Source organism: Muscardinus avellanarius (genome assembly GCF_963383645.1).
Source record: "Muscardinus avellanarius genome assembly, chromosome: 11".
NCBI classification, from domain to species: domain Eukaryota; kingdom Metazoa; phylum Chordata; class Mammalia; order Rodentia; family Gliridae; genus Muscardinus; species Muscardinus avellanarius.
In genome coordinates this window covers 26,399,174-26,425,479 of record NC_137797.1, presented here as the reverse complement: position 1 = coordinate 26,425,479, position 26,306 = coordinate 26,399,174, and the positions used below count along the sequence as shown (strand labels likewise).

At 50.2% G+C, this 26,306-nt stretch overlaps 1 protein-coding gene across 6 annotated transcripts in view; it reads left to right on the top strand.

Annotated features, from left to right (window-relative positions):
• Nucleotides 1-545: 545 nt before the first annotated feature.
• ELK3 (ETS transcription factor ELK3) overlaps nt 546-26,306 on the top strand; it is a gene marked incomplete at both ends in the record, with an annotated part of 37,818 nt that continues 12,057 nt past the window's right edge. For 2 of the 6 annotated variants that reach the window (XM_080705905.1, XM_080705904.1), the window contains 2 exons: nt 546-752; nt 22,833-23,627. In XM_080705905.1, the coding sequence (XP_080562031.1) occupies nt 546-752; nt 22,833-23,627 (1,002 nt within the window). The remainder of the gene's footprint in view (nt 753-22,832; nt 23,628-26,306) is intronic. The other 4 variants (XM_080705906.1, XM_080705907.1, XM_080705908.1 and 1 more) reach the window with 4 other exon arrangements.

Genomic DNA, 26,306 nt, shown 5'->3' with positions numbered 1-26,306 from the left:
AACTGAGTCTTCAGTTCCCCCAACACCTACTGTCTCAGCACCTACCACATTGGGGTATTGTGTTGCGTTGTGAGTCCGACAGAGTCCCTTCCTCTCAAAGCTCGTCATGTGGTAGGAGGGATGGTCACACCTGTGGGTATCCCCCGGCCTCATCACCCCTGCCCCCTTCTATACATGGGCACAGCCTGGGTGCCAGCAACTCAGCGAAGGGGGGGTGAGACGGAGACCGAGCGACAGCGGCGCTGGTGGGACTGGCGGGAGTGGGCTCGAGTGTTACGCGAGGGAGAGTCTGAACGGGGACTCATTCCACAGTGCTCGTTTCTTTTACCATCCTTTCTCATGTTCTCGGTGCAGTGTGGTCCCGGGCTGGGCTGTGTGTAGCCAATTCCAGGACCTCTGTGCTTCCCTGCATTTCTGGATCTGAGCTGCTTACAAAAATGTATGTCGCCAGCAGGCTCCTGGTTCAGAGTGGCCGGGCTGGGTGTGGAAGCTACTTTCCCTCCCTGCAGCTGTGGGCGTCTCACCTGCCTCCTCTCCCCGCAGGTATGGAGAGTGCAATCACGCTGTGGCAGTTCCTGTTGCAGTTGCTGCTGGACCAGAAACATGAGCATCTGATCTGCTGGACCTCCAACGATGGTGAATTCAAGCTCCTCAAAGCGGAAGAAGTGGCCAAGCTGTGGGGGCTCCGGAAAAACAAGACGAACATGAACTACGACAAGCTGAGCAGAGCCCTGCGGTACTACTACGACAAGGTAGGCACGGGGCTCAGGAGGCTGCGTGGGGGACGGCGCCCCGCCAAGCAGAGGACCCAGGGCTCAGGAAGGGAAATAGACGGGGAGGCTGAGACAGGAGGGTCGTGCTTCGAGGACAGCCTCAGCTACTTGGGCCCTGGACAACTCAGTGAAACCCTGTTTTAAAATTAAGAATAGCCGGGCGTGGTGGTGGCGCATGCATGTAATCTCTGCGCTTGGGAGGTGGAGACAGGAGGATCACACAGGTTTGAAGCCAGCCTTGCTGGCTTAAGAGACCCAGTTTCAAAAAAAAAAAAAAATAGGGGTGGAGGTGATGCTCAGAGGTAGAATGCCCCTAGGTTTCATCCCCAGTACCGCAATAAATAAATAAATAAATAAATATAAAAAAATGAAATAGAGGCAGGTTAGCTCTGTAGATGTTCTTATCGCCCATTATATTGTCACTCCTGTATTTTCCTCTATAGTTTGCAGAAGGACATTGCTAACAGGAGAATTAAGATGCCGGGAGGTTCTGGGGCTTTCCTAACACTGACTTGCTGGAGGGATGTATAAGTATTCAAATCCAAAGTCTCTTTGGCCTGTGAGTCTATAGTTCCATCGTAAGGGCCTTTTCTGAGCAGTGGCAGCTTGGACTATTGATTTTTTTTTTGTACTGGGGACCGAACCCAAGAGCCTGCTACCTCTGAGCTATACCCCCAGCCCTTTTTATTTTGAAACAGAATCTCTCTAGGTTGATGAGGATCGTCTCACTAAGTTGCTGAGGCCGGCTTTGAACCTGTGACCCTCTTCCTGTTTCCTTCTTCCAAGTATTGGGATTACAGGAGTGTGCCGCCACGCCTGACTTGGGCACGTGAGCTCTAAGGATCCATTGTCTCGGGGTCCCCGGTCTAAATGGGAATCATAATAGTACCCATCTTGGGGTTGCTGGGAAGATGGAGCCATTCTGCGTCAAACACTTGGAACAGCGCTTGGTACATGGCTTTTGCAACTTAGTGGAAAACTTCTCCAATTAGTGGAAAGTCTCTTTTCATTTCTAAGTCACAGGGGTGAGGCAGAGTGCTTTGTTAAGTAAAAATACAGCCTCGTTGACAAAGCCAGGACCGCTGGGTTGGTTTTACTGAATTTCTGGACAAGCGGTTAATGTGCAGTGAGGGTCAGATTGCTGCCCAGTAGGGAAACCAGTCTAGGCCTGTGACTGGTGACCATTTCTGTTTGAATCTATGGTTGCCGAATATTTAGCCTCGCAGACATCAAGACTCAGAGTCATACTAACAGCAAGCTTTTGTTCTGGTTTCCCTCTTCATACTGAAAGGTGAATTAAAAGCTGATTTAAATATTAGCTCCCGATCTATATTTAGTGCCGACTGTCTGCCAACCTCTTTGGAACTGAAGATGTAAGGATTACACATTTCAGGAAGTGAAGACATCATTAATTATAAAGTGTTCCTTTATATGATCGTGATTGCAGATGATTATGTCATTGAAATGCTAAAACTGCTTTCCTTTAATGTGGCAATTAATTAATCCTGGCTTAATGCGGAGCCCTACTCAGATGTGCGCACTTCTTGCTAATTGCCTCGTCTGAAAGCCAAGCAGATGGTGTATTGTTTTGCATTTCCCCCAGGTTCTAAGTAATACCATGGGAATTGGTCCCCTAAAGGAAAACAGTCCTTCTGCCTTGCCTGCTGGCAGAGTACCGAAAAGCCTGGTGTTTTCATTGTTTTAAATCAAGGAGTCCTGCCTTGTCTGGGACTCTGTCCGCCTCTGTGCTGGGCGCTGGGCTGACGGTGTCTCCCTCCAGCAGGACAGGGTGGCCTGGGCTAGACATGACTGCTCACCATTGGCCGTTACCGGTGGTGTTTAGACTCAACAGCATTTCCTGTGGCTGATTTTTTTTTTTTTTAATCTCTAGAGAAAGCAGTTTCAAAGCTTTCAGTCAACAAGGACATTTGGGACTTTCTGGTTGGCATCTAAGACACCCGGCTGAGCGCTTCCTGCCCTGGTCTCCTTCAGACTAGACATGATCCCAGGAGACAGGCACAAAAGAGAACATGGGTATTTGATTGAGAAACCTGGCCAAGCTCACGCAGCCGGTGAGGGGCAGAGCCCAGATTTGCACCCGGCTGGTGTGCCCAGGTCCCGAGCCAAAGGCACACGCACACCTGCCTTCCGGGCTGCGTTCAGGTCTGTGATCAGGTTGCCCCAGAGTTGTTACAACCCAAGACATTTTTCTTCATTACCAAGAACACTAGTGAGGAAAGATCCTGGTAGAGCCGAAGGTCCGGGGCGCAGGTGTGGAGGGGGGCTTGATTGCCTTCCACATCACACGTATGCGCGTGCTCTCCGGACTCTTGGATGCTCCCAGATGCAGTGCATGTAAGGGATGAGTACCGCTGCAAGCCAGGCTCTTGACCAGTTCATTTTCTGTTGCTGTAACGAAACACCTGAGGTTGGATACTTTGTAAAAAGGGAATTTCATTTCGCTCACAGTTTTGGAGATTCCTGAGCGTGGCACCTCCCCTGGTGAAGGCCCCCTTGGCCGCATCACAGCATGGTGGATGACGTCATGGCAGGATAGGTGTGAGAGGGAGAGAGAGCACGGGAGGCAGGAAGCCAACGAGATTGGGAGTCAGGCTCACTCTTCAGCCCCATTTTATTTTTTTATTTGGAGACAGGATCTCATTAAGTTTTAGAGGCTGGTTTTGAACCTGTGATTCCTTACACGCCTGGCTAGGCTCACTCCTTTATAACAACTCACTCTAGTAGAACTAACTGGGGTGTAAAAAAGTAATTTCTTTGGAGGGCAGCCTTCCCAGTGACCTAGTCACCTTACCCTAAGCACCACTTCTCAAAGTCCCTCTGCCTCCCAACACTGCGGCCCTGAGACCCACGCTCCCAACACCGGGACCCTCGCTCCAACCACATCCAGATCACAGAAGACTTAGTCTCAGAGTTTGAGAAGAAAAGAAGAAGAGGGGAGGAAGATGAAGGGGAAGAAAGGAGAGGCTGACAGGGGGCGGAGGGAGGAGAAATAGGGGGGAGGGGAAATAGGAATGAGGGGGAGAAGTGTAAAAGAAGGTGACACGGGGGATGCTGTATGTTACATTTTACGTGAACACTTTCAGCTTCTGCAATGACTTGCTGACATGTGTGATGAACAGAACAAATTGCCAACGTCTGACAGTTGTTGACCTCCATCATGGCGGTCAGGAATGGTTGAGCCTCTAACCTGAGGGACGGCACAAAGTCACCCTTGGTTCCTCAGGCTGACCCTGTCTGCTTTTCCATCTCTGCCCGTCTCTTCTTCTTCCTCCTCCAGACTTATCCAGAGCCTGCAAGCTGCGTGAATGAGCTAACCATCCCCAGGCTCAGCAGCCATGTTCTCTGTCCTGTTGTCTGTTCTGTTCTTGTTTTTCTCTTGTCTGAGACTGCACATCTCTTAGTTGGTCCTATTAGGGAAGCTTTCCTGCCAGATTAGACAGGCATAAGGATATCATTATTTTATATGTTATATATTACATTTTTAGCCCATTCCAGAATATTAAAAGCTGGCAGAGGGGAAATACAAAGTAGAAATATGTGCAAAACTCACCTGAGGGAAAGAATAGATGTGCTTGTGACGTCAAGTCAGGCAAGGACCTCTCACCCCCGCTCCTTTAGTGCCTGCGCCCCAGCCGGGCTGTGGACAGCGGGTGTTGCAGCAGCAGCCCTGAGCTGGCCATGCGGGTTTGTGTCCAGCTCCGGCAGAGCTGCTCTGCACAATTGCTCTGGGCCTCAGCTTCCTTTTCTGGGCAATGAGTGTCACCGTGGAGCCTGTGCCTGGGGTTACGGGTGAGCCACAGAGACACATGTGCAGTATGAGAGCCGAGCCCAGGACCCGTGGGTGTGCTGAAGTGTCAGCCAGGGTGACCACGTGGGTGCTGTCTTCTCTATCTCAAACGTGAAAAAGCCACGTAAGTTCAAAGAAGACATTGAAGCCTTTATAGCAACTTCCTGCATGGGCACTCAGTGAAAGGAGCGCGGGGTCCTTGGAATGGCGGCTGTTTTCATTCCGGAGCACTTTGTCCTGCCCTTTTATGACTGAAGACAGACGACAGCTGTTTCTTTACCACTTGACTGTATGTCTAGGCTGCCACAAACATTCAACTAAGGCACTTCCCAATTTAAACGACTCTGAGCAGGGTGTGGTGGCACGCACCTGTAATTCTAGTACTTGGGAGGCTGAGACAGGAAGACCATAGGTTCGAGGCCAGCTTCTGCAACTTGGTGAGGCCTCGCTGCAACTCAGTGAGATCCTGTTTCAAAATAAAAAGAATAAAATAAAATAGGCCTGTGGGTGTAGCTTGGTGGTAGAATGCCCCTGGGTTCAATCCTCAGTACTGCAATAAATACATAAGTTGGTACATAAGTGACTCTGAATCAACCTTGCACACTTCTCTTAGCACCCCATGGCATCAGGCTTTCCCTTTTCCGCACCCCTCAGCAGCCATTGTGGCTTTGTATGCACAGCTGTGGTCAGAGTCCCATGTCTCAGCTTCCCCAGGGAAAGGCAGGGGGATCTTTGGGTGATTGGATCGCAGGTAGATTAAGAGAGGATATATCCGAGGTACTTGGCACAATACCAGGTACCTGGTGAGCGCACACTCCATAAAAGGCCATTTGCATTATCTGTGTTTATAAACCTTCCCGGGTTTTGCTGTTTATATGGGACACCTTTCTCACAGAACCACTTTGATGGTCACGGCGGCTTGCATAGTATCGGGCATGCACTAATGGCTCAGTAAATGCTAAACACAGGAGCAAATGGGTAAAATAATGAAGTGTAGACTACTCAGGTACCAATCACTTCTAAAAATGTTATATAAACTTTAAAAACAAACCTTGCCACCTTTTGGGTATGGTACTCTCTTAGTCTGCTAGTGAATATTCTCTAGGGTTCAGGAGGCCGGAAGCTCAAGGTGGGTGTGTCAGTGGGCGGGGCTCCTTCCAGTTGGTGGAATCCTTCCAGGCCTCCTCCTGGCTTCAGGCAGTGGCCATCAATCTTTGGTGTCTTTCTCTTGCAGCTACTTTACTCTGTCTCTGCCTCTGTCATGACACGATGTTCTCCCTTCATGTCTCTGTCCAAACTTCCTTCTTATGAGGATACCAGTCAATCGACGAGGGCCTCCTGTCCTAATGTGGTATGACTTCATCTTGACTTGGTTACATCTGCAAAGATCCTACCTCCAAATAGGGCCACAGGCACTGGCACCGGCATCAGCAAGTAGGACCTTGGATGGAGATGCATTTCTTTTCCTTTTCCTTTTTCCTTTTTCTTTTTCTTTTTCTTTTTTCTTTTTTTTTTTTTTTTTTTTTTGTGGTACTGGGGTTCCTGGAAGCCCTTCTACCTCCGGGATACACTCCCAGACCTTTTTTTTTTTTTAACAGGGTCTCTTAAGCCAGCATAGCTGGCTTCGAACCTGTGTGATCCTCCTGTCTCCGCCTCCCAAGTGCGGGGATTACAAGAGTGTGCCACCACGCCCGGCTTGGAGATGCATTTCAACCTATAATATGTATATACATCTCAGACACTGTGGGGCTTTTGTTTAGATTTTTAGAACTACATCATAGAGGAAGAGCTTTGGAGATGAGGTCTGATTCAGCAAACTAAAGACAACTGCTCCCATGATATGTTTGGCAACTAGAATCAGTGGTAGGTGCAACACTAGACTCAGTAACAGGTATGACTTATGATTCAACAGCAGGTGCCCGGGTGGGGCCTGGGGTGGAGGAGATGAGTCCTGCTTTGGAGGGATTCAACGCCTTTGAGAATTCTGTGGTCCTCTGATCCTGAACAGCAAAGGACCTTCATAGATGACTGAGGTGGGAAGAAAAGCCCCCTGGGGGCTCTGATCCCAGGTTGGCAGTGACTGAGATCTAGCTGAGATTCCCGGTTCTCTCCCTCCAGCTGCATTTCTGTGGGTTCCCTGGTGCATGTGTCAGGGAAGGCTGGAGGGCCAGGGGTTTGCAACTGAATGCTGCCAAAGACCTCCTCCCCCACTTGGAGCTTTTGAAGGGGCTGCCCCGGCAAACCCAGGTAGCCTTGGGAGTAATGGCCAGTAATAGCCAGGGAGCATCGGGCTTTCTGCTTCCCTGGGGCTGGGGACTGAAAGGTCCCTGGTCAGTCTGAGAAGTGCACTGGTAGCGGCACACTGAGGGCAGAGACCAGGGCGGCGGAGACCTGCGCAGGGCATTTTGTTTGAGGCTGGCCATTTTACAGTGACCCTCTGCCACACAGATTGTTTTCCTCAGTGTCACTCTGAGCCCTAGGGCTTGTTAATGTTGTTCTGATGATTTGAATTTGGGGGAAGAGCTTTTTCCCAGTTACCCCCCTCCTCGGGTTCAAATTAAGTTTTCAAGGAGGGAAACTTTCTGATGCAATAACAAAGATCTCTTTCTGAGATTTCATTTACTCACAGGATGGCCAACCACTTCTTTTTTCCATTACTTAACAGCCTGGGCAGACTTAGTGTTTAAGTCTTTCTCCTTAGGGTGGAGAAGGGAGCAGCCAATGCATGCCCGCGCTGGCCCTGGCCGCCGCCATGGGAGCTGTTGGGGTTCACAGCAGTGGTCGAGCCACCTCTTGACTGGGTCCTGGGTTATTTGAGTTGTGCATCCACTAGCAGGTCACATGACCCCTTCTTTCAGCTCTGCCTTTTCTCCGTCATTCAGCCATTCCTATGAAAACAGTCCTCTCTCCCCTTGGACCTTTCTGCAGCAGCTGATGGTTGGAGACAAACATGCAAACTAGTGCTCTCTCCCAAATCCTGGGAAGCGTTAGCGTAGACAGGGTGCCCAGCCTTTCACAGGAGCGAGGGGGGCAGGGAGGCTTCTGGAGGTTAAGAAACTTGCCCTGAATCTCCAGGACTGAGAATGAGTTTGCTGTCCCGAAAATAGTCTGGGCTGAATCTACCAAGAGTGGGAGAGCCTGTGCGAAGGCGGGAGGTGTGGAAGAGTTTGACTTTTCCAAGCAGCAGCGTATTTATTTAGGAAGCGAGGGAGGGAAGAGGCTGGGATGCGCGTGGGGAGCCAGCCAACGTGGAGTGGATCCCGCCACTGTGAGCCCTGGTGAGAGCCTCACGAGTGCGGTGATCAGACTCGCGTCTCTTCTCCTCTTGGCATTGGCTGTCCTGATCTGTGTTGCTGGGTTACCGGCGATCCATTTCTCCTCACTGGAGAAGCTGGTCCTGTCTGCCTTGCTCCAGAAACCCCAGGGTGGAGAAGGAAGGGGTGACACTGGGCGCTCACATTGGGCGGGCAGCTGTCCCAACTCTCTTGGTGACTGCAGAGGGACACCTGGAAGCTTGCACAGCCCCTCACCCTTTTCTGTCAGGCAGACCTTTGTCCTTGTTGGCGGTGAGCAATCATCCCAGGGCGAGGCTGAACACCCTGCCAGTCCCCTTCTTGTCCACAGATGAAAAGACTGTGGTTACAGCACAGTCCTGTGCCCACAGCAACATCCTGCTCAGCCCTTTTATGTGTGAGGTACTGGGGATTGAACCCAGGAGCATTCTACCTCCGAGCTACACCCCAGCCCTTTTTATTTTATTATTATTATTAATTTTTGTCTTGAAACAGGGCGTCACTAGGTTACTGAGAGTCTCACCAAATTGCTGAGGCTGGCCTTGAGTCTCCAATCCTCTTGTCTCAGCCTTCCAGGTAGTGGGATTACAGATGTGCTCTACCGTGCCTGGTTCCCGCTCAGCCTGTTGATGGACTAGATGATCTTTACTTCATTGGGAGGGGTTTAAGGGCAGATAGTTAAGGCAGAGTCTCATGGTTCTGGAAGTAGAACACATCACCTTCTTAAGTTAATTGGCTAATCCATTATGAATTGGGTGTGCGATTGCAGCAGGGAAATGTGGGTATTAATAATCCATGTCTGAGGTCGACTGCCTGTGCCAATAAGCTGGACCATGGCAGAATTCTTAAATCCCCTAAATAAATTTTATGAAGGTAAAAATGATGTATTGTCAGAGCAGAGAAAGAACAAAAGTCTAGCTAGACCGCCTTTGTTGATTGTGGAATTCCACGGAAGACCCCTCTCTCCTGGACTCCGTTGACAGTGCTCTGTGTAGCGACAGAGCCATCGGTGCCCAGTGCTGGGCCCAAGTGTGAGAAGCCCGTGTATTTTCTTGGCTCTTTCCTTCCCTTTTGCACCATATCCGCTGCTTGGATAGCTTGAAGCATAGCAGATGGCCACTGGGCTTTTTGCCTGGAGACCAGGGCTGGGGGACGGGGTGGTCACCAGGGCTTCACTGCGTGCATTTGGCCCCAGAAGCGGCTTCCAAACCCACCGAGTAGGTTGCTGCCTCCTGGAGATCTTCCAAGCTGATCACCTTGCCCGGGGAGTTAGCAGCCCAGCCGGCAGGCATAGGGGCCAGGCTGCAGGGGGAGGGGGCGGACACCATGCTGCCTTGGGGTGCCTCCCGCCTTGTGCGAGCTTCTGAGCCAGCTTCCCAGTGGCACTCAGCGTTCCCCCAAATAGGACAGTTGCTAAGGAACGAGGACGAGCCGGAGTCTTGGGAGCACCTTCAGCCCCACATTGATGAAAATGCCTTCGCGCTCCGCCTGGCTGCCAAAGCTCCCGCAGCCCTGCCAGGTCCACTTGCGTCAGGCTGTTCCCCGAGCCCACACGGAGCCTGCGCCTGCCGGCAGCAGCAGCCCTGCTTCTGGGCGTTTAGCTGCAGGAAAATTTAGGGGTTGTATAGACACACTGACAAAACCCTAACATTCACATCACACCACCTACTGCCCACTACCCCAGCTGCTCCTCTCCTGGCCTCTCTCCCACCTCCAGCCGTGCGCACCTCCCACCCCAGATAGTAGCCTGAGGAGGGCACACACATGGACAGAGCATTTTGCTTTATCCGGTACTGCGTTGGGTCTTTTTGCATCTATTAGCTCATTTTCTCACTCCTGAAGCACCTGTCCTTATGGTCAGATGCAGGCCCAGCAGAGAGAAGAGGATACTGTGTCATAGAGGTTGATTGACAGCTGGCCCATGGTGGAGCTTTCTGCCTGGAAGCCTTGAGCCCTAGGTCCCTGCTGGGATCGTGAAGCTGTGGAAAACTCTACACTGCAGATCCACAGGCCCAGACTGGACCCTTCCATTCCTCACCTTGTACATTACTGCCGCAAGGGCAGGCAGAAGGGAGAGATGGAGCCAGATGTAGTGATGCACACCTGTAATCCCAGTACTTGGGAGGCTGAGACAGGAAGATCGCAGGTTCAAGGACAGCCTCAGCAACCTAGCGAGAGACTTTGTTTCCAAATGAAAAGGGTTGGGAGTGTAGCTCAGGTCGAATGCCACTGGGTTCAATTCCCAGAATTAAAAAAAAAAAAAAGGAAGAGACAGCCCCCAGCATTTTTTATTTTAATCAAGTTGACAATGAAAAGACTCCAGAGGAATTCTCTGAGCCAGCTGAGAATGAGAGGTGCTGATTCTGGTGGCTCCTACATCCAGAAGACTCTTCCTAAAGACAGCCAGGTGGTGTCAGCACACGTCTGCTTGTGCACCTCCCAACCTAGCCTTGGCCATGGGCAGGACTCCACAATCCCTTCACCATCTGCCCCCAACCCCAGGTGGCCACTGCTCCTTCCCTCTGGCTCCTGCCTGTCCCGCCCAGGCCGGCTCTCAGCTCATCTCCGAGTACACCTGCTCCAGCCAGGCCTGCGCCGTGTCCCTGCCCTCACCTCCTGTCATTCTTTCTGCTCCTGAGCCCATGCCGTGGTCCCTTATTATCCCAGCATGTCTATGGTGCCAAATAAAAGCAGAACGCAGAGCCGGGCATGGTGGCGCATGCTATAATCCCCGCGCTTGGGAGGCATCGCGCAGGTTCAAAGCCAGCTGTGCTGGCTTAAGAGACCCTGTTTCCAAATAAAAATATAAAAATAGGTCTGAGAGTGTAGCCCAGAGGTAGAAGGGTTTCCAGGAACCTCAGTACCACCAAAACAAAACAAAACAAAACAAAAAAAACAAAAAAAAAAACAAAAAAAGCAGAATGCATATGTGAGTAGCCAGCACAGCAGAGTTCCATCCTAGTGACTTGGAAGGGAACCTGTCACCTTAGAATGTCAGCGTGGGAAAGGACCTACAAAACCAGCTCACACCACCTCCATGCCTGTGGCCAATGAGGACCCCACAGGGAGGTGTCTTTCTTTCGTTGTATTTTTATTCTTTTTCTGTGTGGTGCTAGGGGTTGAGTCCAGGGCTCTACCACTGTTCCCAGAACTGAGTTCCATCTCCAGGCTGGGAGGTGACTTTTCAGTAAATCGGTGGCAAAGCCGGAATGAGAACACATTCCCGAGTTACCTGTGGCCCCTGACTCCCCCACGCACCTGCCGGCACTGGAGGGGGGTCACTGCCACCACAGACAAAGGCCACTGTCTCAAAGTCCCCAGGAAAAATGGGGGAAGACATGCTAGGGGAGCTGTTTGCATTTTATTGACTACAAACATCCGTGAGTGTTTAAAGAGAGGCAGGGGGAGCCCGGACCCAGCGGCAGCCAAGGAGGGAGAAGAGGGTGGGAACATGTCCAGTGTCCTCTGGGGCCAGCAAGATCACGGTTGCTCGGGCAGCAAGGCTGAGGAGCCCTCCCCCATCAATTTCAGGCTGAATTTGGTGAGACAGTTCACACTGCAGCTTCCCAGTGCCAAAAAGTAAACAGTTCTCAGCCCAAACCACAAAAACTCCTCCCCTGGAGGCGGTCTACTTTGAAAATCAGAGCCTGTTCCGGGCACGTTATTCTTAGAAGTTTAAATGGAGTGTGTGGGTGTGTGTGTGTGAGAGAGAGTATACATCAGAGAAAGGACGGCAGGGCTCCAACTTGTCCAGTGCCCAGGGCAACAAGCACTTCTCGGTGACAGTGACAGCCAGCGGCAGTGCCGGCGTCACAGCAGGGAGGCGCTGCTGAGCCTAGCCCGGAGCCTTCCTTCCGCCGGACCCCATCTCCTCAGCATGTTTTGGGAGAGCACCTGCTTATTGAGAAGGACCGTAGTGTGTGATTCCCACAGGCATGGCTTGTTCCAGCTTTGGAGAGAGGACAGTTCAGGTTTTGTGTCAGAAAAGACTGAGGGAAACTGCACTCCCGACGGCAACCCGAGTGAGTCGCTGAAGAAAAGGCGCGGACATGGATGGGATGCTGGAGCGCGGAGCCCGCAAGTTCTGCTCCCTAATTGTGCAAACTCACTGGCCGGAGCCCCGGGGCCCTCATCTGTGAAATGGGCTTGCAGCATCCTGAGACTCACGTGAGACCATGTGTAAGCCCGCTGTCACATGTTTTAAGGACCTGTATGAGCAGGTTCTGAGGGCACTGACATGTATGACCCTGTAGAACAAAACTACCCCTTGAGGTATTCTTATTCCCGTTTTAAGGATGAGTACACTGAGGCCTACTTCAGCAAGTTCTGTAGAAGAGAGGCTGGGAGCTCAGCCCGGGCCTGCCTGTGAGATCTGACTTGTGGGTTCCTGGCCTTGCCCCGGGGGGAGCTGCTGCTCTGTGGGTGTGTGGGGGCTGTGGACACCAGCCCCGGGGGGTTTCCTGGCACCTGCTGTCACACAGACAGCCAGTCTCTGCCTCCTGGGGAGCTGCTTCCTCCGCAGAGGCTTTTTTCCCCCCGGGAACTCTGCAGTTAGTGCTCCTGAGCTCTGGGGTGTGGGGGCCCCTCGGTGCTGGCGGGTGCCCTTAAGCAGCTGTCTCTGGGACATGTGCCCGACACTGCTTCCTGGAAGAGGTGTGGCTGAGGAATCGAAATGGCTGGAGTGGGGGTTGCCGTGGTCGGGGACAGCTGGGTTCAGACTTCAGCTCATCAGTGATGAGCTGTGTGGTCCTGGGCTAAGCCTTCATTTGACAAATAATACGTGTGATTTTTGAAAATATGAAAATATGGGTGAGCAAAAATCAGTATTAAAATCACTAAGTTTTAGCCGGGCGTGGTGGCGCACGCTTGTAATCCCCCTGCTTGGGAGGCTGAGAGAGGAGGATTGTGCAGGTTTGAAGCCAGCCTCAGCTGGCTTAAGAGACCCTGTTTCCAAATAAAAAATACAAAATAGGTCTGGGAGTATAGCCCAGAGGTAGAAGGCCCCTGGGTTCCATCCCTAGTACCACCCCCCCAAAAAAAAATCACTAAGTTTTATTATACATCTTTTAAGTTTTTTTCCCTTCTTTTATATAAAAACACTTGTATCTCTATAGAAAATCATCTCGCTGCTGGGCGTGGTGGCGCGTGCCTGTAATCCTAGTATTTGGGAGGCTGAGACAGGAGGATTGCAGTTTCCAGGCCAGCCTCAGCAACTAGCAAGACCTTGTTTCCAAATAAAATATAAAATAGGGCTGAGGTGTAGCTTAGAGGAAGAAGGCCCCTGAGTTTCATCCCCAGTATTACACACACACACACACACACACACACACACACACACACACACACACACATCATTTCGCTAAAATAATGGGGTCCAAGTGTGCACATGATCATCATCATCATTATTATTATTATTATTATTATTATTATTTTTGGTGGTACTGGGGTTCCTGGAAGCCCTTCTACCTCCGGGCCACACTCCCAGACCTACTTTTTTATATTTTTATTTGGAAACAGGGTCTCTTAAACCAGCGCAGCTGGCTTCGGACCTGCGCGGTCCTCCTGTCTCCGCATCCGAAGCGCAGGGATTAAAAGCGTGCGCCACCACTCCTGGCCTTACACGGTCATTTTTCATTTAGTGTATATTTAAAGACAGGAGGAAATACAAATGCTGTTTTGACCATTGAACTAGCCAAGGGTGCACCACTGTGTGGCTCACTCCACATCGAACCCACTGCCAGGTGGTGGAAATGAAACCTCACCATCCAGGCCAGAGCAGCGGCCTTGGACTTCCTCACCTGTCAAAGCATGGCAGTGGGCACCTTGCGAGGCGGGTGGGGTACCAGCAGGTGATTGGCTTTCCTGGAGGAAGGCTTGGTGCTTTTCTCCATCCATTCTACCCACGGCGCCGTCCTCAGAGAGGGCCTACCACAGTGAAGATAAACATGCCCCAAGTAAGCCCACTGTCCTGTGTCTGCTAGCCCAAATGCCTGGCCCCATGTGTGGGGGACCTTGGACAGGCGCTCCAGGCCAGCAGAACCTACCGGCCTCTACCAGGAGTCCCTCTCTGCAGAGGCCTGGCTGCAGTCCGCACCGCGAAGCCCCCGGCCTGTGTGGACAGCTTGTTTCTTGCTCTGACAGCAGTTGGGATCAGCCAGGTGTCGGGTTTAGTGTCTACACCACCTTCTAGGGCCTGATGTGCTCACCCTGACTGCGGAGTGCTGGGCTTCGGCGATCACCTCCTGGGGGCCACCCTTGCCTCCCCCATCCTGGAGTCAATTGGATTTGTGAGGTTCGCATCATGGTGGATGTCCAGTGCTGGCTGTACCTTGAGTCTATTTCTTGTCTGAACCCAATAAATAAGCCATCACGTTTCTCGTCATGGTTGATGTACGTAAGCCAGGTGTAATCATCCTGCTGTGCCATGGATCACGTTAACACAGCCGTGAATAAAGTGGGATAGAATGTGCACAGCCTTCCCAGAGGGCAGATAGTGACTAGTAAAATGTTACTGGGACTGACAAGAGGGTAGTGTTTATGTTTTGGGTTTTTTTTTTTTTTTTTTTTTTGGTGGTACTGGGGTTCCTGGAAGCCCTTCTACCTCCGGACCACACTCCCAGGCCTATATTTTTAGAAACAGGGTCTCTTAAACCAGAGCAGTTGGCTTTAAACCTGTGTGATCCTCCTGTCTCTGCCTCCCAAGCGCGGGGATTACAAGCGTGCGCCACCACGCCCGGCTTATGTTTTGGTTTTGTTTAATTGGAGTGTAAGAATAATGATAATTGTAATAGCTAGTACACATCACCGACTTACACATGTGCAGATGTCGGGCATTCTGATACGGGTTTTAGGCATATAGGTCTGTCCCCGTTTTATAGATGTGGATACTGAGGCGCACAGCTAGTGTGAGATGGGGTAGCAGTAGCTTTTGTGATGCTGTGATCTGGTGGTTATTTATTGGAAAGGCGCCTACTGCTGCCCCCCTTACTCAGCCCTGCTACCAGTGTAGGGGTAAGAAAAGGCCCAGGCCAGTGTTAGCAAGAGTTTTCTGCACATGTTTTTCTATTTTCTTAGGGAACTATTGCCCTGCCTTGAATTTTGAGAAGATAGGAAGGTGCAGTCGGGGAGCCTGAGCTGGGTGGTCAAGGGGGAACCAGCCCAGGCCTGGCTCCTCCTAGGGAGGAGATTGGGTAACAAGCCTGAGCATACCATAGATCAAATCAAGGTGCCAGGCCAGCATGATGGACAGACACCTGGGGAACGTTTTGCTGAGTCAGCAGACAGATGAAATTACAGCTCATTAAGCTCTCAAGGGAAGCATGCAGTTGAGGTGTGCTTATGGCCGCGGTGTCTGTTTGGGAGTTTTCAGTTTAATGCCAACAACAAAAAAAAAAAAAAAAAAAAAAAAAAAAAAAGCAGGCCGGGGCATGGTGGTGCACGCCTGTAATCCCAGCATTCAGGAGGCTGAGACCGGAGAATCGGGGTTTGCGGACAGCCTCAGCTACTTAGTGAGGCCTTCTGCAACTCAGTGAGACCCTGTTTCAAAATAAAGAATTAAAAATAGGGCTGAGGGTGTAGCTTGAAGGTAGAATGCCCCTGGGTTCCATCCCCAGTACCGCAAAAACAACAAAACCAAAAAATCCATCTGTGGTTGGGACACATACCCATGGAGCTTTAACCACCTAGGGAATTGGCCTTAGAAAATATGTCAGTCCTGGGGCTAAGCCTCTGAATTTTGAGAAGCCTCTGGCTTGATGCTGGCTTTAGTTTTTCTCATTCATTCACCAAACATTTAGTTAACTTATTTTGATATTAACCTGATAACATCATAATTAATAAGGTAAACCAGGCATGTTAGCATGCCTGTAATCCCAGTCAGTACTTGGGAGGCTGAGACAGGAGGATTACAGGTTCAAGGCTAGCCTGAGCAACTAACTTACTGAGGCTCTCCTGCAACTTAGTGAGACCCTGTTTCAAAAATAAAAAAGAAGCTGGGTGTGGTGGCACACACCTGTAATCGCAGTACTTGGGAGACTAAGATGGGATTGCTGGTTAGAGGACAGCTTCGGGGAGCAGTAAGACTTTCCTCAACCTAGGGGAGACCCTGTTTCAAAATAAAAATAGGGCTAGGGATGTTGCGCAGAGGTTGAACACACCTGGATTCAAACCCCATTAACACATGCGCGCGCGGACACACACACACACACACACACACACACACACACACACACACACGGTAAATTAAATTTCAAAAGCATCTCTTTCTATACCTACTTCTGTTTGTAATTTTTTAAAAACCACAAAACTTAATTGAAACATTTCTCATCTATCTTTTACAACCATGGATAAAAAGTATTTGGGAAAAATAAATTGCATCTTTACCAAACATGCACAGACTTTCATTCCTTGTCATTATTTCCTAAATAATATGGTATAACAACTCTTTCTGTAGCATTTATGTTGTGTTAGGTCTTATATGTAACCTGAATATGTGCATAGATTATATATAAATCACACCATTTTATTCATTCATTTATCTGTTTATTCATTTTTTGCGGTACTGGGGATTGAACCTAGGGACATTCTACCTCTGGACTATACTCCTCAGCCCTACTTTATTTCTTTTTAATTTTGAAACAGGATTTCGCTAAGTTTCTGTGTCTCAGCCTCCCAAGTACTGGCATTACAGGTGTGCATCTCCATGTCCAGTTTACCATGCCATTTTATAGAAGGGTCTTTGAGCATATGTGGGGGTTGGGGGTTGTTTCTGGACCATCAGACACTGAACGATTATATTTGAATTTATTTACATAGGCTCCTTTTTCCCTCCTCAGAGGGAAAAGGCAGTATACCCTATGTCCGTGTGTGTGTGTGTGTGTGTGTATTAAATACAACTATGTGCACACCTAGTGAGCCCTGTAACCTGCTGTCAGGCAGCAGGCAACCCCAAGGGACTTGGATTTGCTGACTGGTGTCTTCTGCCCTGTTAGGGGGTGACAAGGGGTGCTCAAGGGGGAGTTAGTTGGGAGGCCTCTCCAGGCTGCACGTGAGGCTCCTGCGTCATCGTGACACCACGGAGGATGGGACAGTGGCATTCATCCCCCGGTTTGCTCTTTTGCTCAGAGCTGCCTGGGGCTCCTTGTAGGAGAAGGTCACTTCTTCCCTCCCTCTGAAGTCAGCATGCCCCTGCTTGCTGCCTGGAGCTGTCCTGGAACGCCCAGAAAAGCTGGCCCTGGGACACGTTTCCCAGGGGATTACACAGGCTGGTCCCACACGCATAAAGGAGGCAGATGTGTGGCTCTCAAACCGTGCCCACAGTGGCTTGGACCGGCTGGGGACACGCCAGCATCTGTCCGGTTACTAGGCAACTAGAAGCAACAAATACTTGGGAGTCTGGGGTGGGGGAGGGGAAGGAAGGCAGACTGCTAAATATCTTCATCATTTCCCATAATGAGAACCCTACGTAAGTTCTCTGTCATCCTGGGCTGGCCAAGTGCCACCAAGGATGCCAGTGCCCCGTTGGTCCTCCCCAAGTACAAGCCTGTCATGGTGCATGATTTATGCTCTCTGAGCCTTGGTTTGTTCACCCCTCAAATGGGGATAATAATAGTTCTGATCTCTCTCAGGATTACATGAGATGCTTGTCAAGTTCTTAGAGCAGAGCCTGACATACTATGTGCTTAGCAAATGCTAGCTGGTATCATCCTCCTCTTCCTTATCATCATTTGTGGTATTAGGGATTGAACCCGGGGCGTTCTTCCTACAAGCCACACCCCACCCCTTTTTAAATTTTGAAACAAGGTTTTGCTAAGTTGCTGAGAGCCTCACCAAGTTGTTGAGACTGGTCTCAAACCTGCAATCCTCCTGTCTCAGCCTCCCAAGTACTGAGATTACAGGCATGTGCCACTACACCCGGCTAATATTGTTATTATTATTGTTTGCACTATGAGTCCCCGGTACCACAAAAATTAAGTAAGTAAGTAAGTAAGCCAATAAATAAGTAAATAAATAAAAATTAAAAATAAAAACAAAGCTGGGTGTGGTGGCGCACATTTGTAATCCCAGTACTTAGGAGGTGAAGACAGGAGGATCACAGGTTTGCAACCAGCTTCAGCTACTTAGTGAGGCCCTCCGCAACGAGACCCTGTTTCAAAATAAAGAATAAAAAAATAGGGCAGGGGGTATAGCTCAGAGGTAGAATGCCCCTGAGTTCAGTCTCTGATACTACAAAGAAATAAGTAAGTAAATAAATAAATAAATAAATAAATAAATAAATAAATAAATATAAAAACAGCTTTATTGCAATGCAGTTCATTCATTTAAAATAAGTGTATAGTCCAGTGGCTTTGACTATATTCAGAGTTATGCATCCATTCCCATAAAATATCTTTATTGTCCCCCAAAGAAACCCCACTCCAGCTAAGCCACCATCCCCCATTCCTTTACCCCTCTCAGTCTTTGGTAACCAATATCTACTTTTTGACTCTATGAATTTTGCCATCCTGGACATTTCATATACATAGAATCTGTAATATGGGGCCTTTATACTTATGTAGTATCTGGCTTCTTTAGCATGATGAATTCTAGGTCATGTTGTAGCATTCATTAATACTTTATTCATAATTATTGCTAGATATTATTCCATTGTAAGGATATACTACATTCATTTAGCCTCGGTGGGCAGGCATGTGGGCTGTTCCTCATGTTCTTTTGAACCCATAGAGGCTCAGCAACTCTATCTGTGAGTGTCTTTTGATTTCTGACTGTGTGTGTGTGTGTGTGTGTGTGTGTGTGTGTGTAACGTGATAAAACCTAGGGGTGTGTTGCCACTGAGCTACATCCTTAGTCCTTTTTAATTTTTTTTTATTTTTCAATAAGGTCTCACTAATTACCACACACTGGTCTTGAACTTGCCATCCTCCTGCCTCAACCTCCTACATAGCTGGGATTACAGGTGTGCACCACTGGCTTCCAGCCATTTTTTGATGAGTAGACACTTTTTTTTTTCCAGTACTGGGGATGGAACCCAGGGCCATTCTACCTCCAAGCTACACTCCCAGCCCTATTTTTTATTCTTTATTTTGAAACAAGGTCTTACTAAGTTGCAAAGGGCCTAAGTATCTGAGGCTGACCACAAACCCTCCATCCTCCTGTCTCCGCCTCCCAAGTACTGTGATTACAAGCATGCGCCATTGTGTCCAACTGTAGTAGAAACTTTTTAAAAATAACTTTTATCACAGACCTAAATTATTTCCTGGCTTGTTCATGAATATACTCCCTCCTCAGACATGAGGGAGTTCTGAGCCTGTAAGAAAATTAAAGATTTTAAGGAAAAAAATTAGTTTATAAGACGTGCCAAAAGAAAAAATTCAGACCTTACCATTTCTTTTTTTTTTTTTCCCTTCTGTATAATTATTTAGGCTCAAAAGATTCACTCAGTTTAGATGAAGGTTGAAATTGAAGGCTGAGGAGGAAAATAGTTTGCCCCCAGGGAGGAAAATATTATGGGTAAAAATCAAAAGCAGCCCAGAATTCTAGTACAGGACGCCCACATGCTCCAAGACAGCACATTTTCTTTATAATAGGAATGGACTCTGGGACAGGTGGGTTCCATGACACCCTTATTTAATCTTTTCCTGCTGGGAGCCTGGCTCGTTCTCTACCCAGGTCTGGTGCTACACTCTGCAGATAGGGAGCTGGGCCCAGGTAGAACCTTTCAGTCCCCCAGCTTCTGAAGGCTTGCCCGCCTGGGTATGGGACTGAAATCAGCTGGAGTCCTGGACTGGGTAGGGTAAGTTGCATCCAGAGCCCAGGATGCCAGCCGCTGGACCCGTCCAGCTGTCAATCAGATCTAACCTGTCCCTTGGTGAGGGCCAGCCTCCTGCGTGCTGGTGCTGCGTGAAGTTTCCCCAGGACTTGCATGAGTGGGGTTTCCTGTGCTGAGTGAGGATCTGTGTGTGCCCTGTTTTAGATACTTGCCCCAAGGAATTTCTCCTTGGAAATCCCAGTGACGTGTGCCATTTCTCCCTCCTTCCATCTCTTCCTTCCTTCCTTCCTTCTTTCCTTCCTTCTTCCTTCCTTCAAGGGAGCAAAAGGCAACTTAGATCCGAGTACAGTGGTTCATACCTATAACCCCCAGTACTTGAGAGGATCACAGCTTCAAGCAGTTTAGTGAGACTGTGACTGTCACCATTTAGTGAGACTAAAAAAAATATAAAGGGCTGAGTGTGTGTGTGTGTGTGTGGGGGGGTGTAGCTCAGAGGTAGAATGCCCCTGGATTCCATCCCCAGTATCACACAAACGATCATCAAAAAAGGCAATTCAGAATACCATTAATTAGCAAGATGGCAGGCCAAACCCTAACATGTTTATATTTTGGACCAAGCCATAATCACCAAAGGAACATCAAAATTTAATGAAATCAACTCTATTGGGGGTGTTCTTCGATGCTCTCTCTTCATATTTGTGTGTGTTAAATGTGAAAAGTTCAGGCTCTAGGACCATAGGTCCTGGAGGTTTGGGGCAGATGCCACCCCATCTCTGAGCCTGGGTATGACTGGAAAGTTAAAGGATGCAAGACGGTCGGTGTCGAGGTCCCGCGCCTCAGCTTGCACACAGATGGCCTGTTCAGAAGGGCTGTCCACGGGAGGCTGCTTCTGAAGCTCTTCTTCCCCAAATGATTTTATCTTTTGGCCCTTCCCTCATACGTATTTTATTTTATTTTTAATTTTTTTAATTTTTTGCAGTACTGGGGATGGAACCCAGGGGCATTCCACCTCCAAGCTACATCCACCAGCCTTATTTTTTATTCTTTATTTTGAAACAGGGTGTTACTGAGTTGCAAAGGGCCTCACTAAATAGCTGAGGCTGCTCGCGAACAGCAATCCTCCTGTCTCAGCCTCCCAAATGCTGGGATTACAAACGTGCGCCACCTCGCCCGGCACTCATACGTGTTTTAGGAGGAACAGCTCATAAGAATCATCAGAATCTTTTTCTCACGGAGTGGCACTAGCTCTTTGTGCTGGAGGGAGTCCATCTCTTTCCCCTAGGCACCTGGGACCTCACCCAACCTCAGATTGAGGCACGTGGCAAGTATTCAATAGATAACATTTGGAATCTGGTGGATTCTGCAGACAATTAATGTACTGACTTAATAAACTCCAAACAAGGCCCAGCCTTTACTATAAAATTTCTTTTCCCAAAGGGCTTTGTATTGTTTGCAGTGTTATTATTTTTTTTTTCATTTGCATCCTAATGTTTGAGGACTGGAGACATAAACCAAAGAGCCAGAAGTAGATACTAGGAACTTAAAATACTAGCCAGGTGAGGCGGTGCACACTTGTAGTCCCAGTACATGGGAGGCTGAGATAGGAGAATTGCAGGTTCAAGGCTCGCCTCAGCAACTGAGCGAGACTCTACTTAAAAATAAAAATTAAAAAGGGCTGAGGATGCCGGGCGTGGTGGCGCACGCTTGTAATCCCAGCGCTTGGGAGGCTGAGACAGGAGGATCGCACGGGTTCGAAGACAGCCTCAGCTACTTAGTGAGGCTCTCAGCAACTTAGTGAGACCCTGGTTCCAAATAAAATATAAAAAAGGTCTGGGAGTATAGCCCGGAGGTAGAAAGCCTCTGGGTTCCACCCCTAGTACCACCAAAAATAAATAAATAAATAAAGGGCTGAGGAGGGTGTGGTCGTAGGTAGAAGGCCCCTGGGTTGAATCCCCAGTGCCAAATAAAACAAACTATATGAGTGCCATAAATATGCAAGACAATAAATATCCAAATAGACAGTTTTTTTCCGGCAGTGGCTTTCTTAGCAGGAAGTAGGAAAGGCAAACGTGGTGATATGGATTAAGAAAAGGTGTGCTGTGTGGCACGATGACTTTGACTCCTGTGCCGCTTTCCGGTCTGCAGGGCGCTTTTTCATTATCGTCTCCTTACTTTCTCTCCCTCCAGGGGTGCTAAGACATGCCGCTTCCCACTTACCCATGGGGTGGGGGTTTGAGTTATTTAAGTGCTCAAATTTAAACTTACCTCATAACTTTTACTTATTTTTATTTCAGCGCTGGGGATCAAACCCAGGCCTTGCACATGCTAGGCAAACATTCTACCCCTGAGCCACATCCCCAGCCCTCTAGATTCTTTTTTTTTCTTTTCTTTTTTGCAGGTCTGGGGATGGAATCCGGGGGGATTCGACCTCCAAGCTATACCCCCTGCTCTAGTTTTTATTCTTTAATTTGAAACCGGGTCTCACTAAGTTGCAGAGGGCCTCACTAAGTAGCTGAGGCTGTCCATGAACTGCGATCCTCCGGTCTCAGCCTCCCGAATGCTGGGATTACAAGCGTGCGCACCATGCCCGGCTCTTTTGATTCTTAACACAGAAATAACAACACCTTCTTCCTAGGAGCACAGCACAGATTATATGAGATAAGGTCTAAATAATCCCAGCCACGTGATTACTTTTTTATTTTTTTGCGAGTCTGGGGATGGAACCCAGGGGCATTTGATCTCTGAGCTATACCCCCTGCCCTATTTTTTATTCTTTATTTTGAAACAGGGTCTCACTAGATTGCGGAGGGCCTCACTAAGTAGCTGAGGCTGTCCACGAACCCGCGATCCTCCGGTCTCAGCCTCCCGAATGCTGGGATTACAAGCGTGCGCACCACGCCCAGCGTTCATTACTATTACTATGTTATTAGGAATGATAATCCTTGTTTTACAAAAGAGGAACTCCCAGTTGACATCAGCTGGCCAGTGGCCGCAGCCCTACTAATTAACAGGACAGGATGCAAGTCCAGTCCTACAGCCTCTAACTTTCCTCTTCTTCCTGCCTCTCCAAAGCCAGCGTGTGTGCATTGGGGATTGGCGCTCGCGACGGGAACATGAGCCCTTACGTTGCACGGCCTACGTGGTGTCTCGGGTGCCCTCCCATCTTTAAATGTCTCCTTTTGTATCTGCAGAACATCATCAAGAAGGTGATTGGGCAGAAGTTTGTGTACAAGTTCGTCTCCTTCCCGGAGATCTTGAAAATGGACCCCCACACGGTAGAGATCAGCCGGGAGAGCCTCCTGCTGCAGGACAGCGACTGTAAGGTGTCCCCCGAGGCCCGCGAGGCCCACAAGCACGGCTTGTCCGCGCTCAAAACCACGAGCCGCAACGAATACATCAACTCAGGCCTCTACTCCTCCTTCACCATCAACTCCCTGCAGAATTCCCCCGAGGCCTTCAAGGCCATCAAGACAGAGAAGCTGGAGGAGCTACCTGAAGACAGCGCCCCCGTGGAAGAAGTCAGGACTGTGATCCGGTTTGTGACCAACAAAACCGACAAGCACATCACCCGGCCCGTGGTGTCCCTGCCCTCCACGCCGGAGGCCGCCGCCGCCTCCGCCTTCCTAGCCTCATCCGTCTCAGCCAAGATCTCCTCTCTAATGTTGCCAAACGCCGCCAGCGTGTCGTCCGTCTCGCCCTCCTCGTCCCGGTCCCCATCCCTGTCCCCCAACTCGCCCCTCCCCTCTGAACACAGAAGCCTCTTCCTGGAGACCGCCTGTCATGACTCGGATTCCCTGGAGCCCTTGAACCTGTCATCCGGCTCCAAGACCAAGTCTCCATCTCTCCCCCCAAAGGGCAAAAAACCCAAAGGCTTGGAAATCTCCGCGCCGCCGCTGGTGCTGTCGGGCACCGACATCGGCTCCATTGCCCTCAACAGCCCTGCTCTCCCCTCGGGGTCCCTCACCCCAGCCTTCTTCACAGCGCAGGTAAGAGCTGCTCCAGGGTCCTGGCCGCACCCAGATTCACTGCTTAGCCACTTCCTTCTGTCCTTCCAGAGAGAAGCCCACCACCCTTGTCTCACTGTAGATCCAGGAAGGGAAGTCGCTTGCTTTTCCATCCACAGACTAAGGTCTTCACGGGAGACAAGGCTGGGATGCTGGTGATGGAGGCTGGTGGGCTGGTTTCTTGCTTCTAGTGGCCTAAAGTGACCAAAAGGAGAAAGACGAGGTGCCCACCGGCTGTCAGGGCACATCTGAACAGTGGTGTCCTGTGGAAATCGAGGAGGGCAGATGTCTGCTTTAGGAGGCACTGGGGCCTTAGGAAGTTTCCTGTCAACAAGCGTGGAGATGTTCACAGGTACCAGCATTGGCGTTTTGAGCGTGGGTCTGAGCTCATCATGTTCGCCTCCAATAAGATATGCAAAGGCCACAATGGGCAGGAGATTGGTCGGTAAATACAGTGCTGTTGGGCGTGGTGGCGTGAACCTGTAATCCCTGTGCTTGGGAGGCTGAGACAGCAGGATCACAGATTCAAAACCAGCCTCAGCAACTTTGAGAAACTCTCAGAGACCTAGCAAGACCCTGTTTTAAAGTAAAAAAGGGCTGGGTGTAGCTCGGAGATATACCCTCAGAGGTACCCTAGGTTCAATCCCCAACACCAATAAATGAATGAATGAATAAATAAATAAATAAAAGCGCTATTGTGAGGAAGTGCAAGCCCGCATTGCAGAGGAGAGGAGAGCACATTTGTTAAGCATGGAAGTCTTGGTTGCTGTCGAGCCAGGGAGAAGCAGCCTTTTCCTTAAAATAAAACATCGAGTGGCACTAATCTGGTCCATTTGGCAGCCAGAGTGGATTCTGTTTCTCCTTGAAAGCTGCAAACAGTTTAGTGGCAGAAGTTAAGAGCTTTGGTTTAGGGGTCACCAGCCCTGGGTCCCTTTGGATTCCATTCCTTGCCCCCAGCTTTGTAGGAGTTGTTAAATGTGTGTGTGTGTGTGTGTGTGTGTGTGTGTGTGTGTGTTACTGGAGGATGGAACCCAGGGGCTTTCTACCTCCGGGCTATACTCCCAGACCTATCATATACTTATTTGGAAACAGGGTCTCACTAAGTAGCTGAGGCTGGCTTTGAACCCGTGCCATCCTCCTGTCTCAGCCTCCATAGCTCTGGGATCACAAGAGTGTGCCACCATGACCGGCTTTAGGCAGTTGTTCCCTGAGCAAAGTAGATTAGTGTAGGGAAGAGGGGAGGCGGTGGTCCTGCTACCTGGTGGGTGGGGGCACCTGGAACTTTGTGGCCCCTGGGTGGGCACACGTGCTAGGTTAAATCAGAGCCCGTGCCTCCTGCCTCTGTGGCTGTTCCTGTGAGCAGCCTCTGCACATGAGCTCTTCCTGTGTACCACTCCCTTGTACACTCCACAGGTCTCCCGGTGTGTTCTGTGGACTCTGGGGTCCAGCTGGGGCGAGTGGACTCAGAGGTGAAGTGCCTTATCTGGGGTCACACAACTAGAGGAGAGAAGGAGCGACTTTGGACCCATGGGTCTGCCGTCAGAACCTGTGCTCTGGAGGAAATGCCCTCTCCCGTCCCATGGGGAGAGCGCCCACTGTCTCCTGGGGTGATGGCGACCGTGGGGCCTGCCAGCGGCTGAAAGCAGCTCCTGGTCACTGTCCTCACACTGGCTCCCCGGAGATCACATAGCACCTGGGATAGGCGCTGGCGGTCACCCTCCTGCTGCCACGGGCAGGGGTCATGGCTGACAGGTTGGAGTGAGCTCCTGTGCTCTGACGCCAGGCTCTCTCTAACAGATTGAATGCTGGAGACCAAGGACTGCAGCTGAATGGCTCAGAGGCAGCTTCCCCCAGGAGCCCGGTGGGGGGTGGGGGCAATCTGAGCTTCTCCTCCCCTGGTTTCCGTGTTTGCAACTGTAAGGCTGAGAAGGGGCTAAAGCCTGGCCAAGGCCCACTCTGATTTCAATGCCTGCGCTCTCCTCTGTGAGCCTGTACCGGCTTCTCTGAACACAGCCGGCCCCGTGCCAGGCTGTCTCAGGGGAAATCAGCGCAGCTTTGCCCTGGGGCTCAGCACCTGTGCATCGCAAACATGGGGTTTCCCCGCAGTGGGGCTGAGCCACCGAGAGGAGGGACTTGATCTGAGAGAGGGATCTCCAGGGTGGATGCAAATAAAAGACACTGCAAGGGAGCAGGGGACAGGCCCCATTGGAAAGGCCCCAAAGCTGGGAGGGGGGTGGAGGAAGGGCTGCCGTGAGAGGCCGTGCGGCCTGGTGGTTGGTGGAGTTAGTGCCAGCAAGTCCCAAGCTGGGGCCCACGCTTCCCGCTTCCCGAGGGAGGGAGGCAAAGGCAGGAGCTACGAAAGCAGGCCCAGGCCCAGAGGGTGCCTAAGACCAAGCAGAATGCAGGAGTGGCTGGCAGGAAGGGAGAGAGGAGAGGCAGGTATTCAAAGATGGAGTCTCTCCCCTATTCGGGACTAGGCAGGCCTGCAATGTAGAATGTAAGATGCGCATCTGTAGAGACATCTGCTCCCGAGGTGACCGCAGAGCTCACCCACCTACCCTTGGCTCTGTGTGGGTTGTGTGGGTGGCAGCCAGAGCCCCTGGGAGTCTGATCCAGCTGCACTGAGCCTCCCCGGAGGCTGCGGGAGTGCTCAGTCCCCAG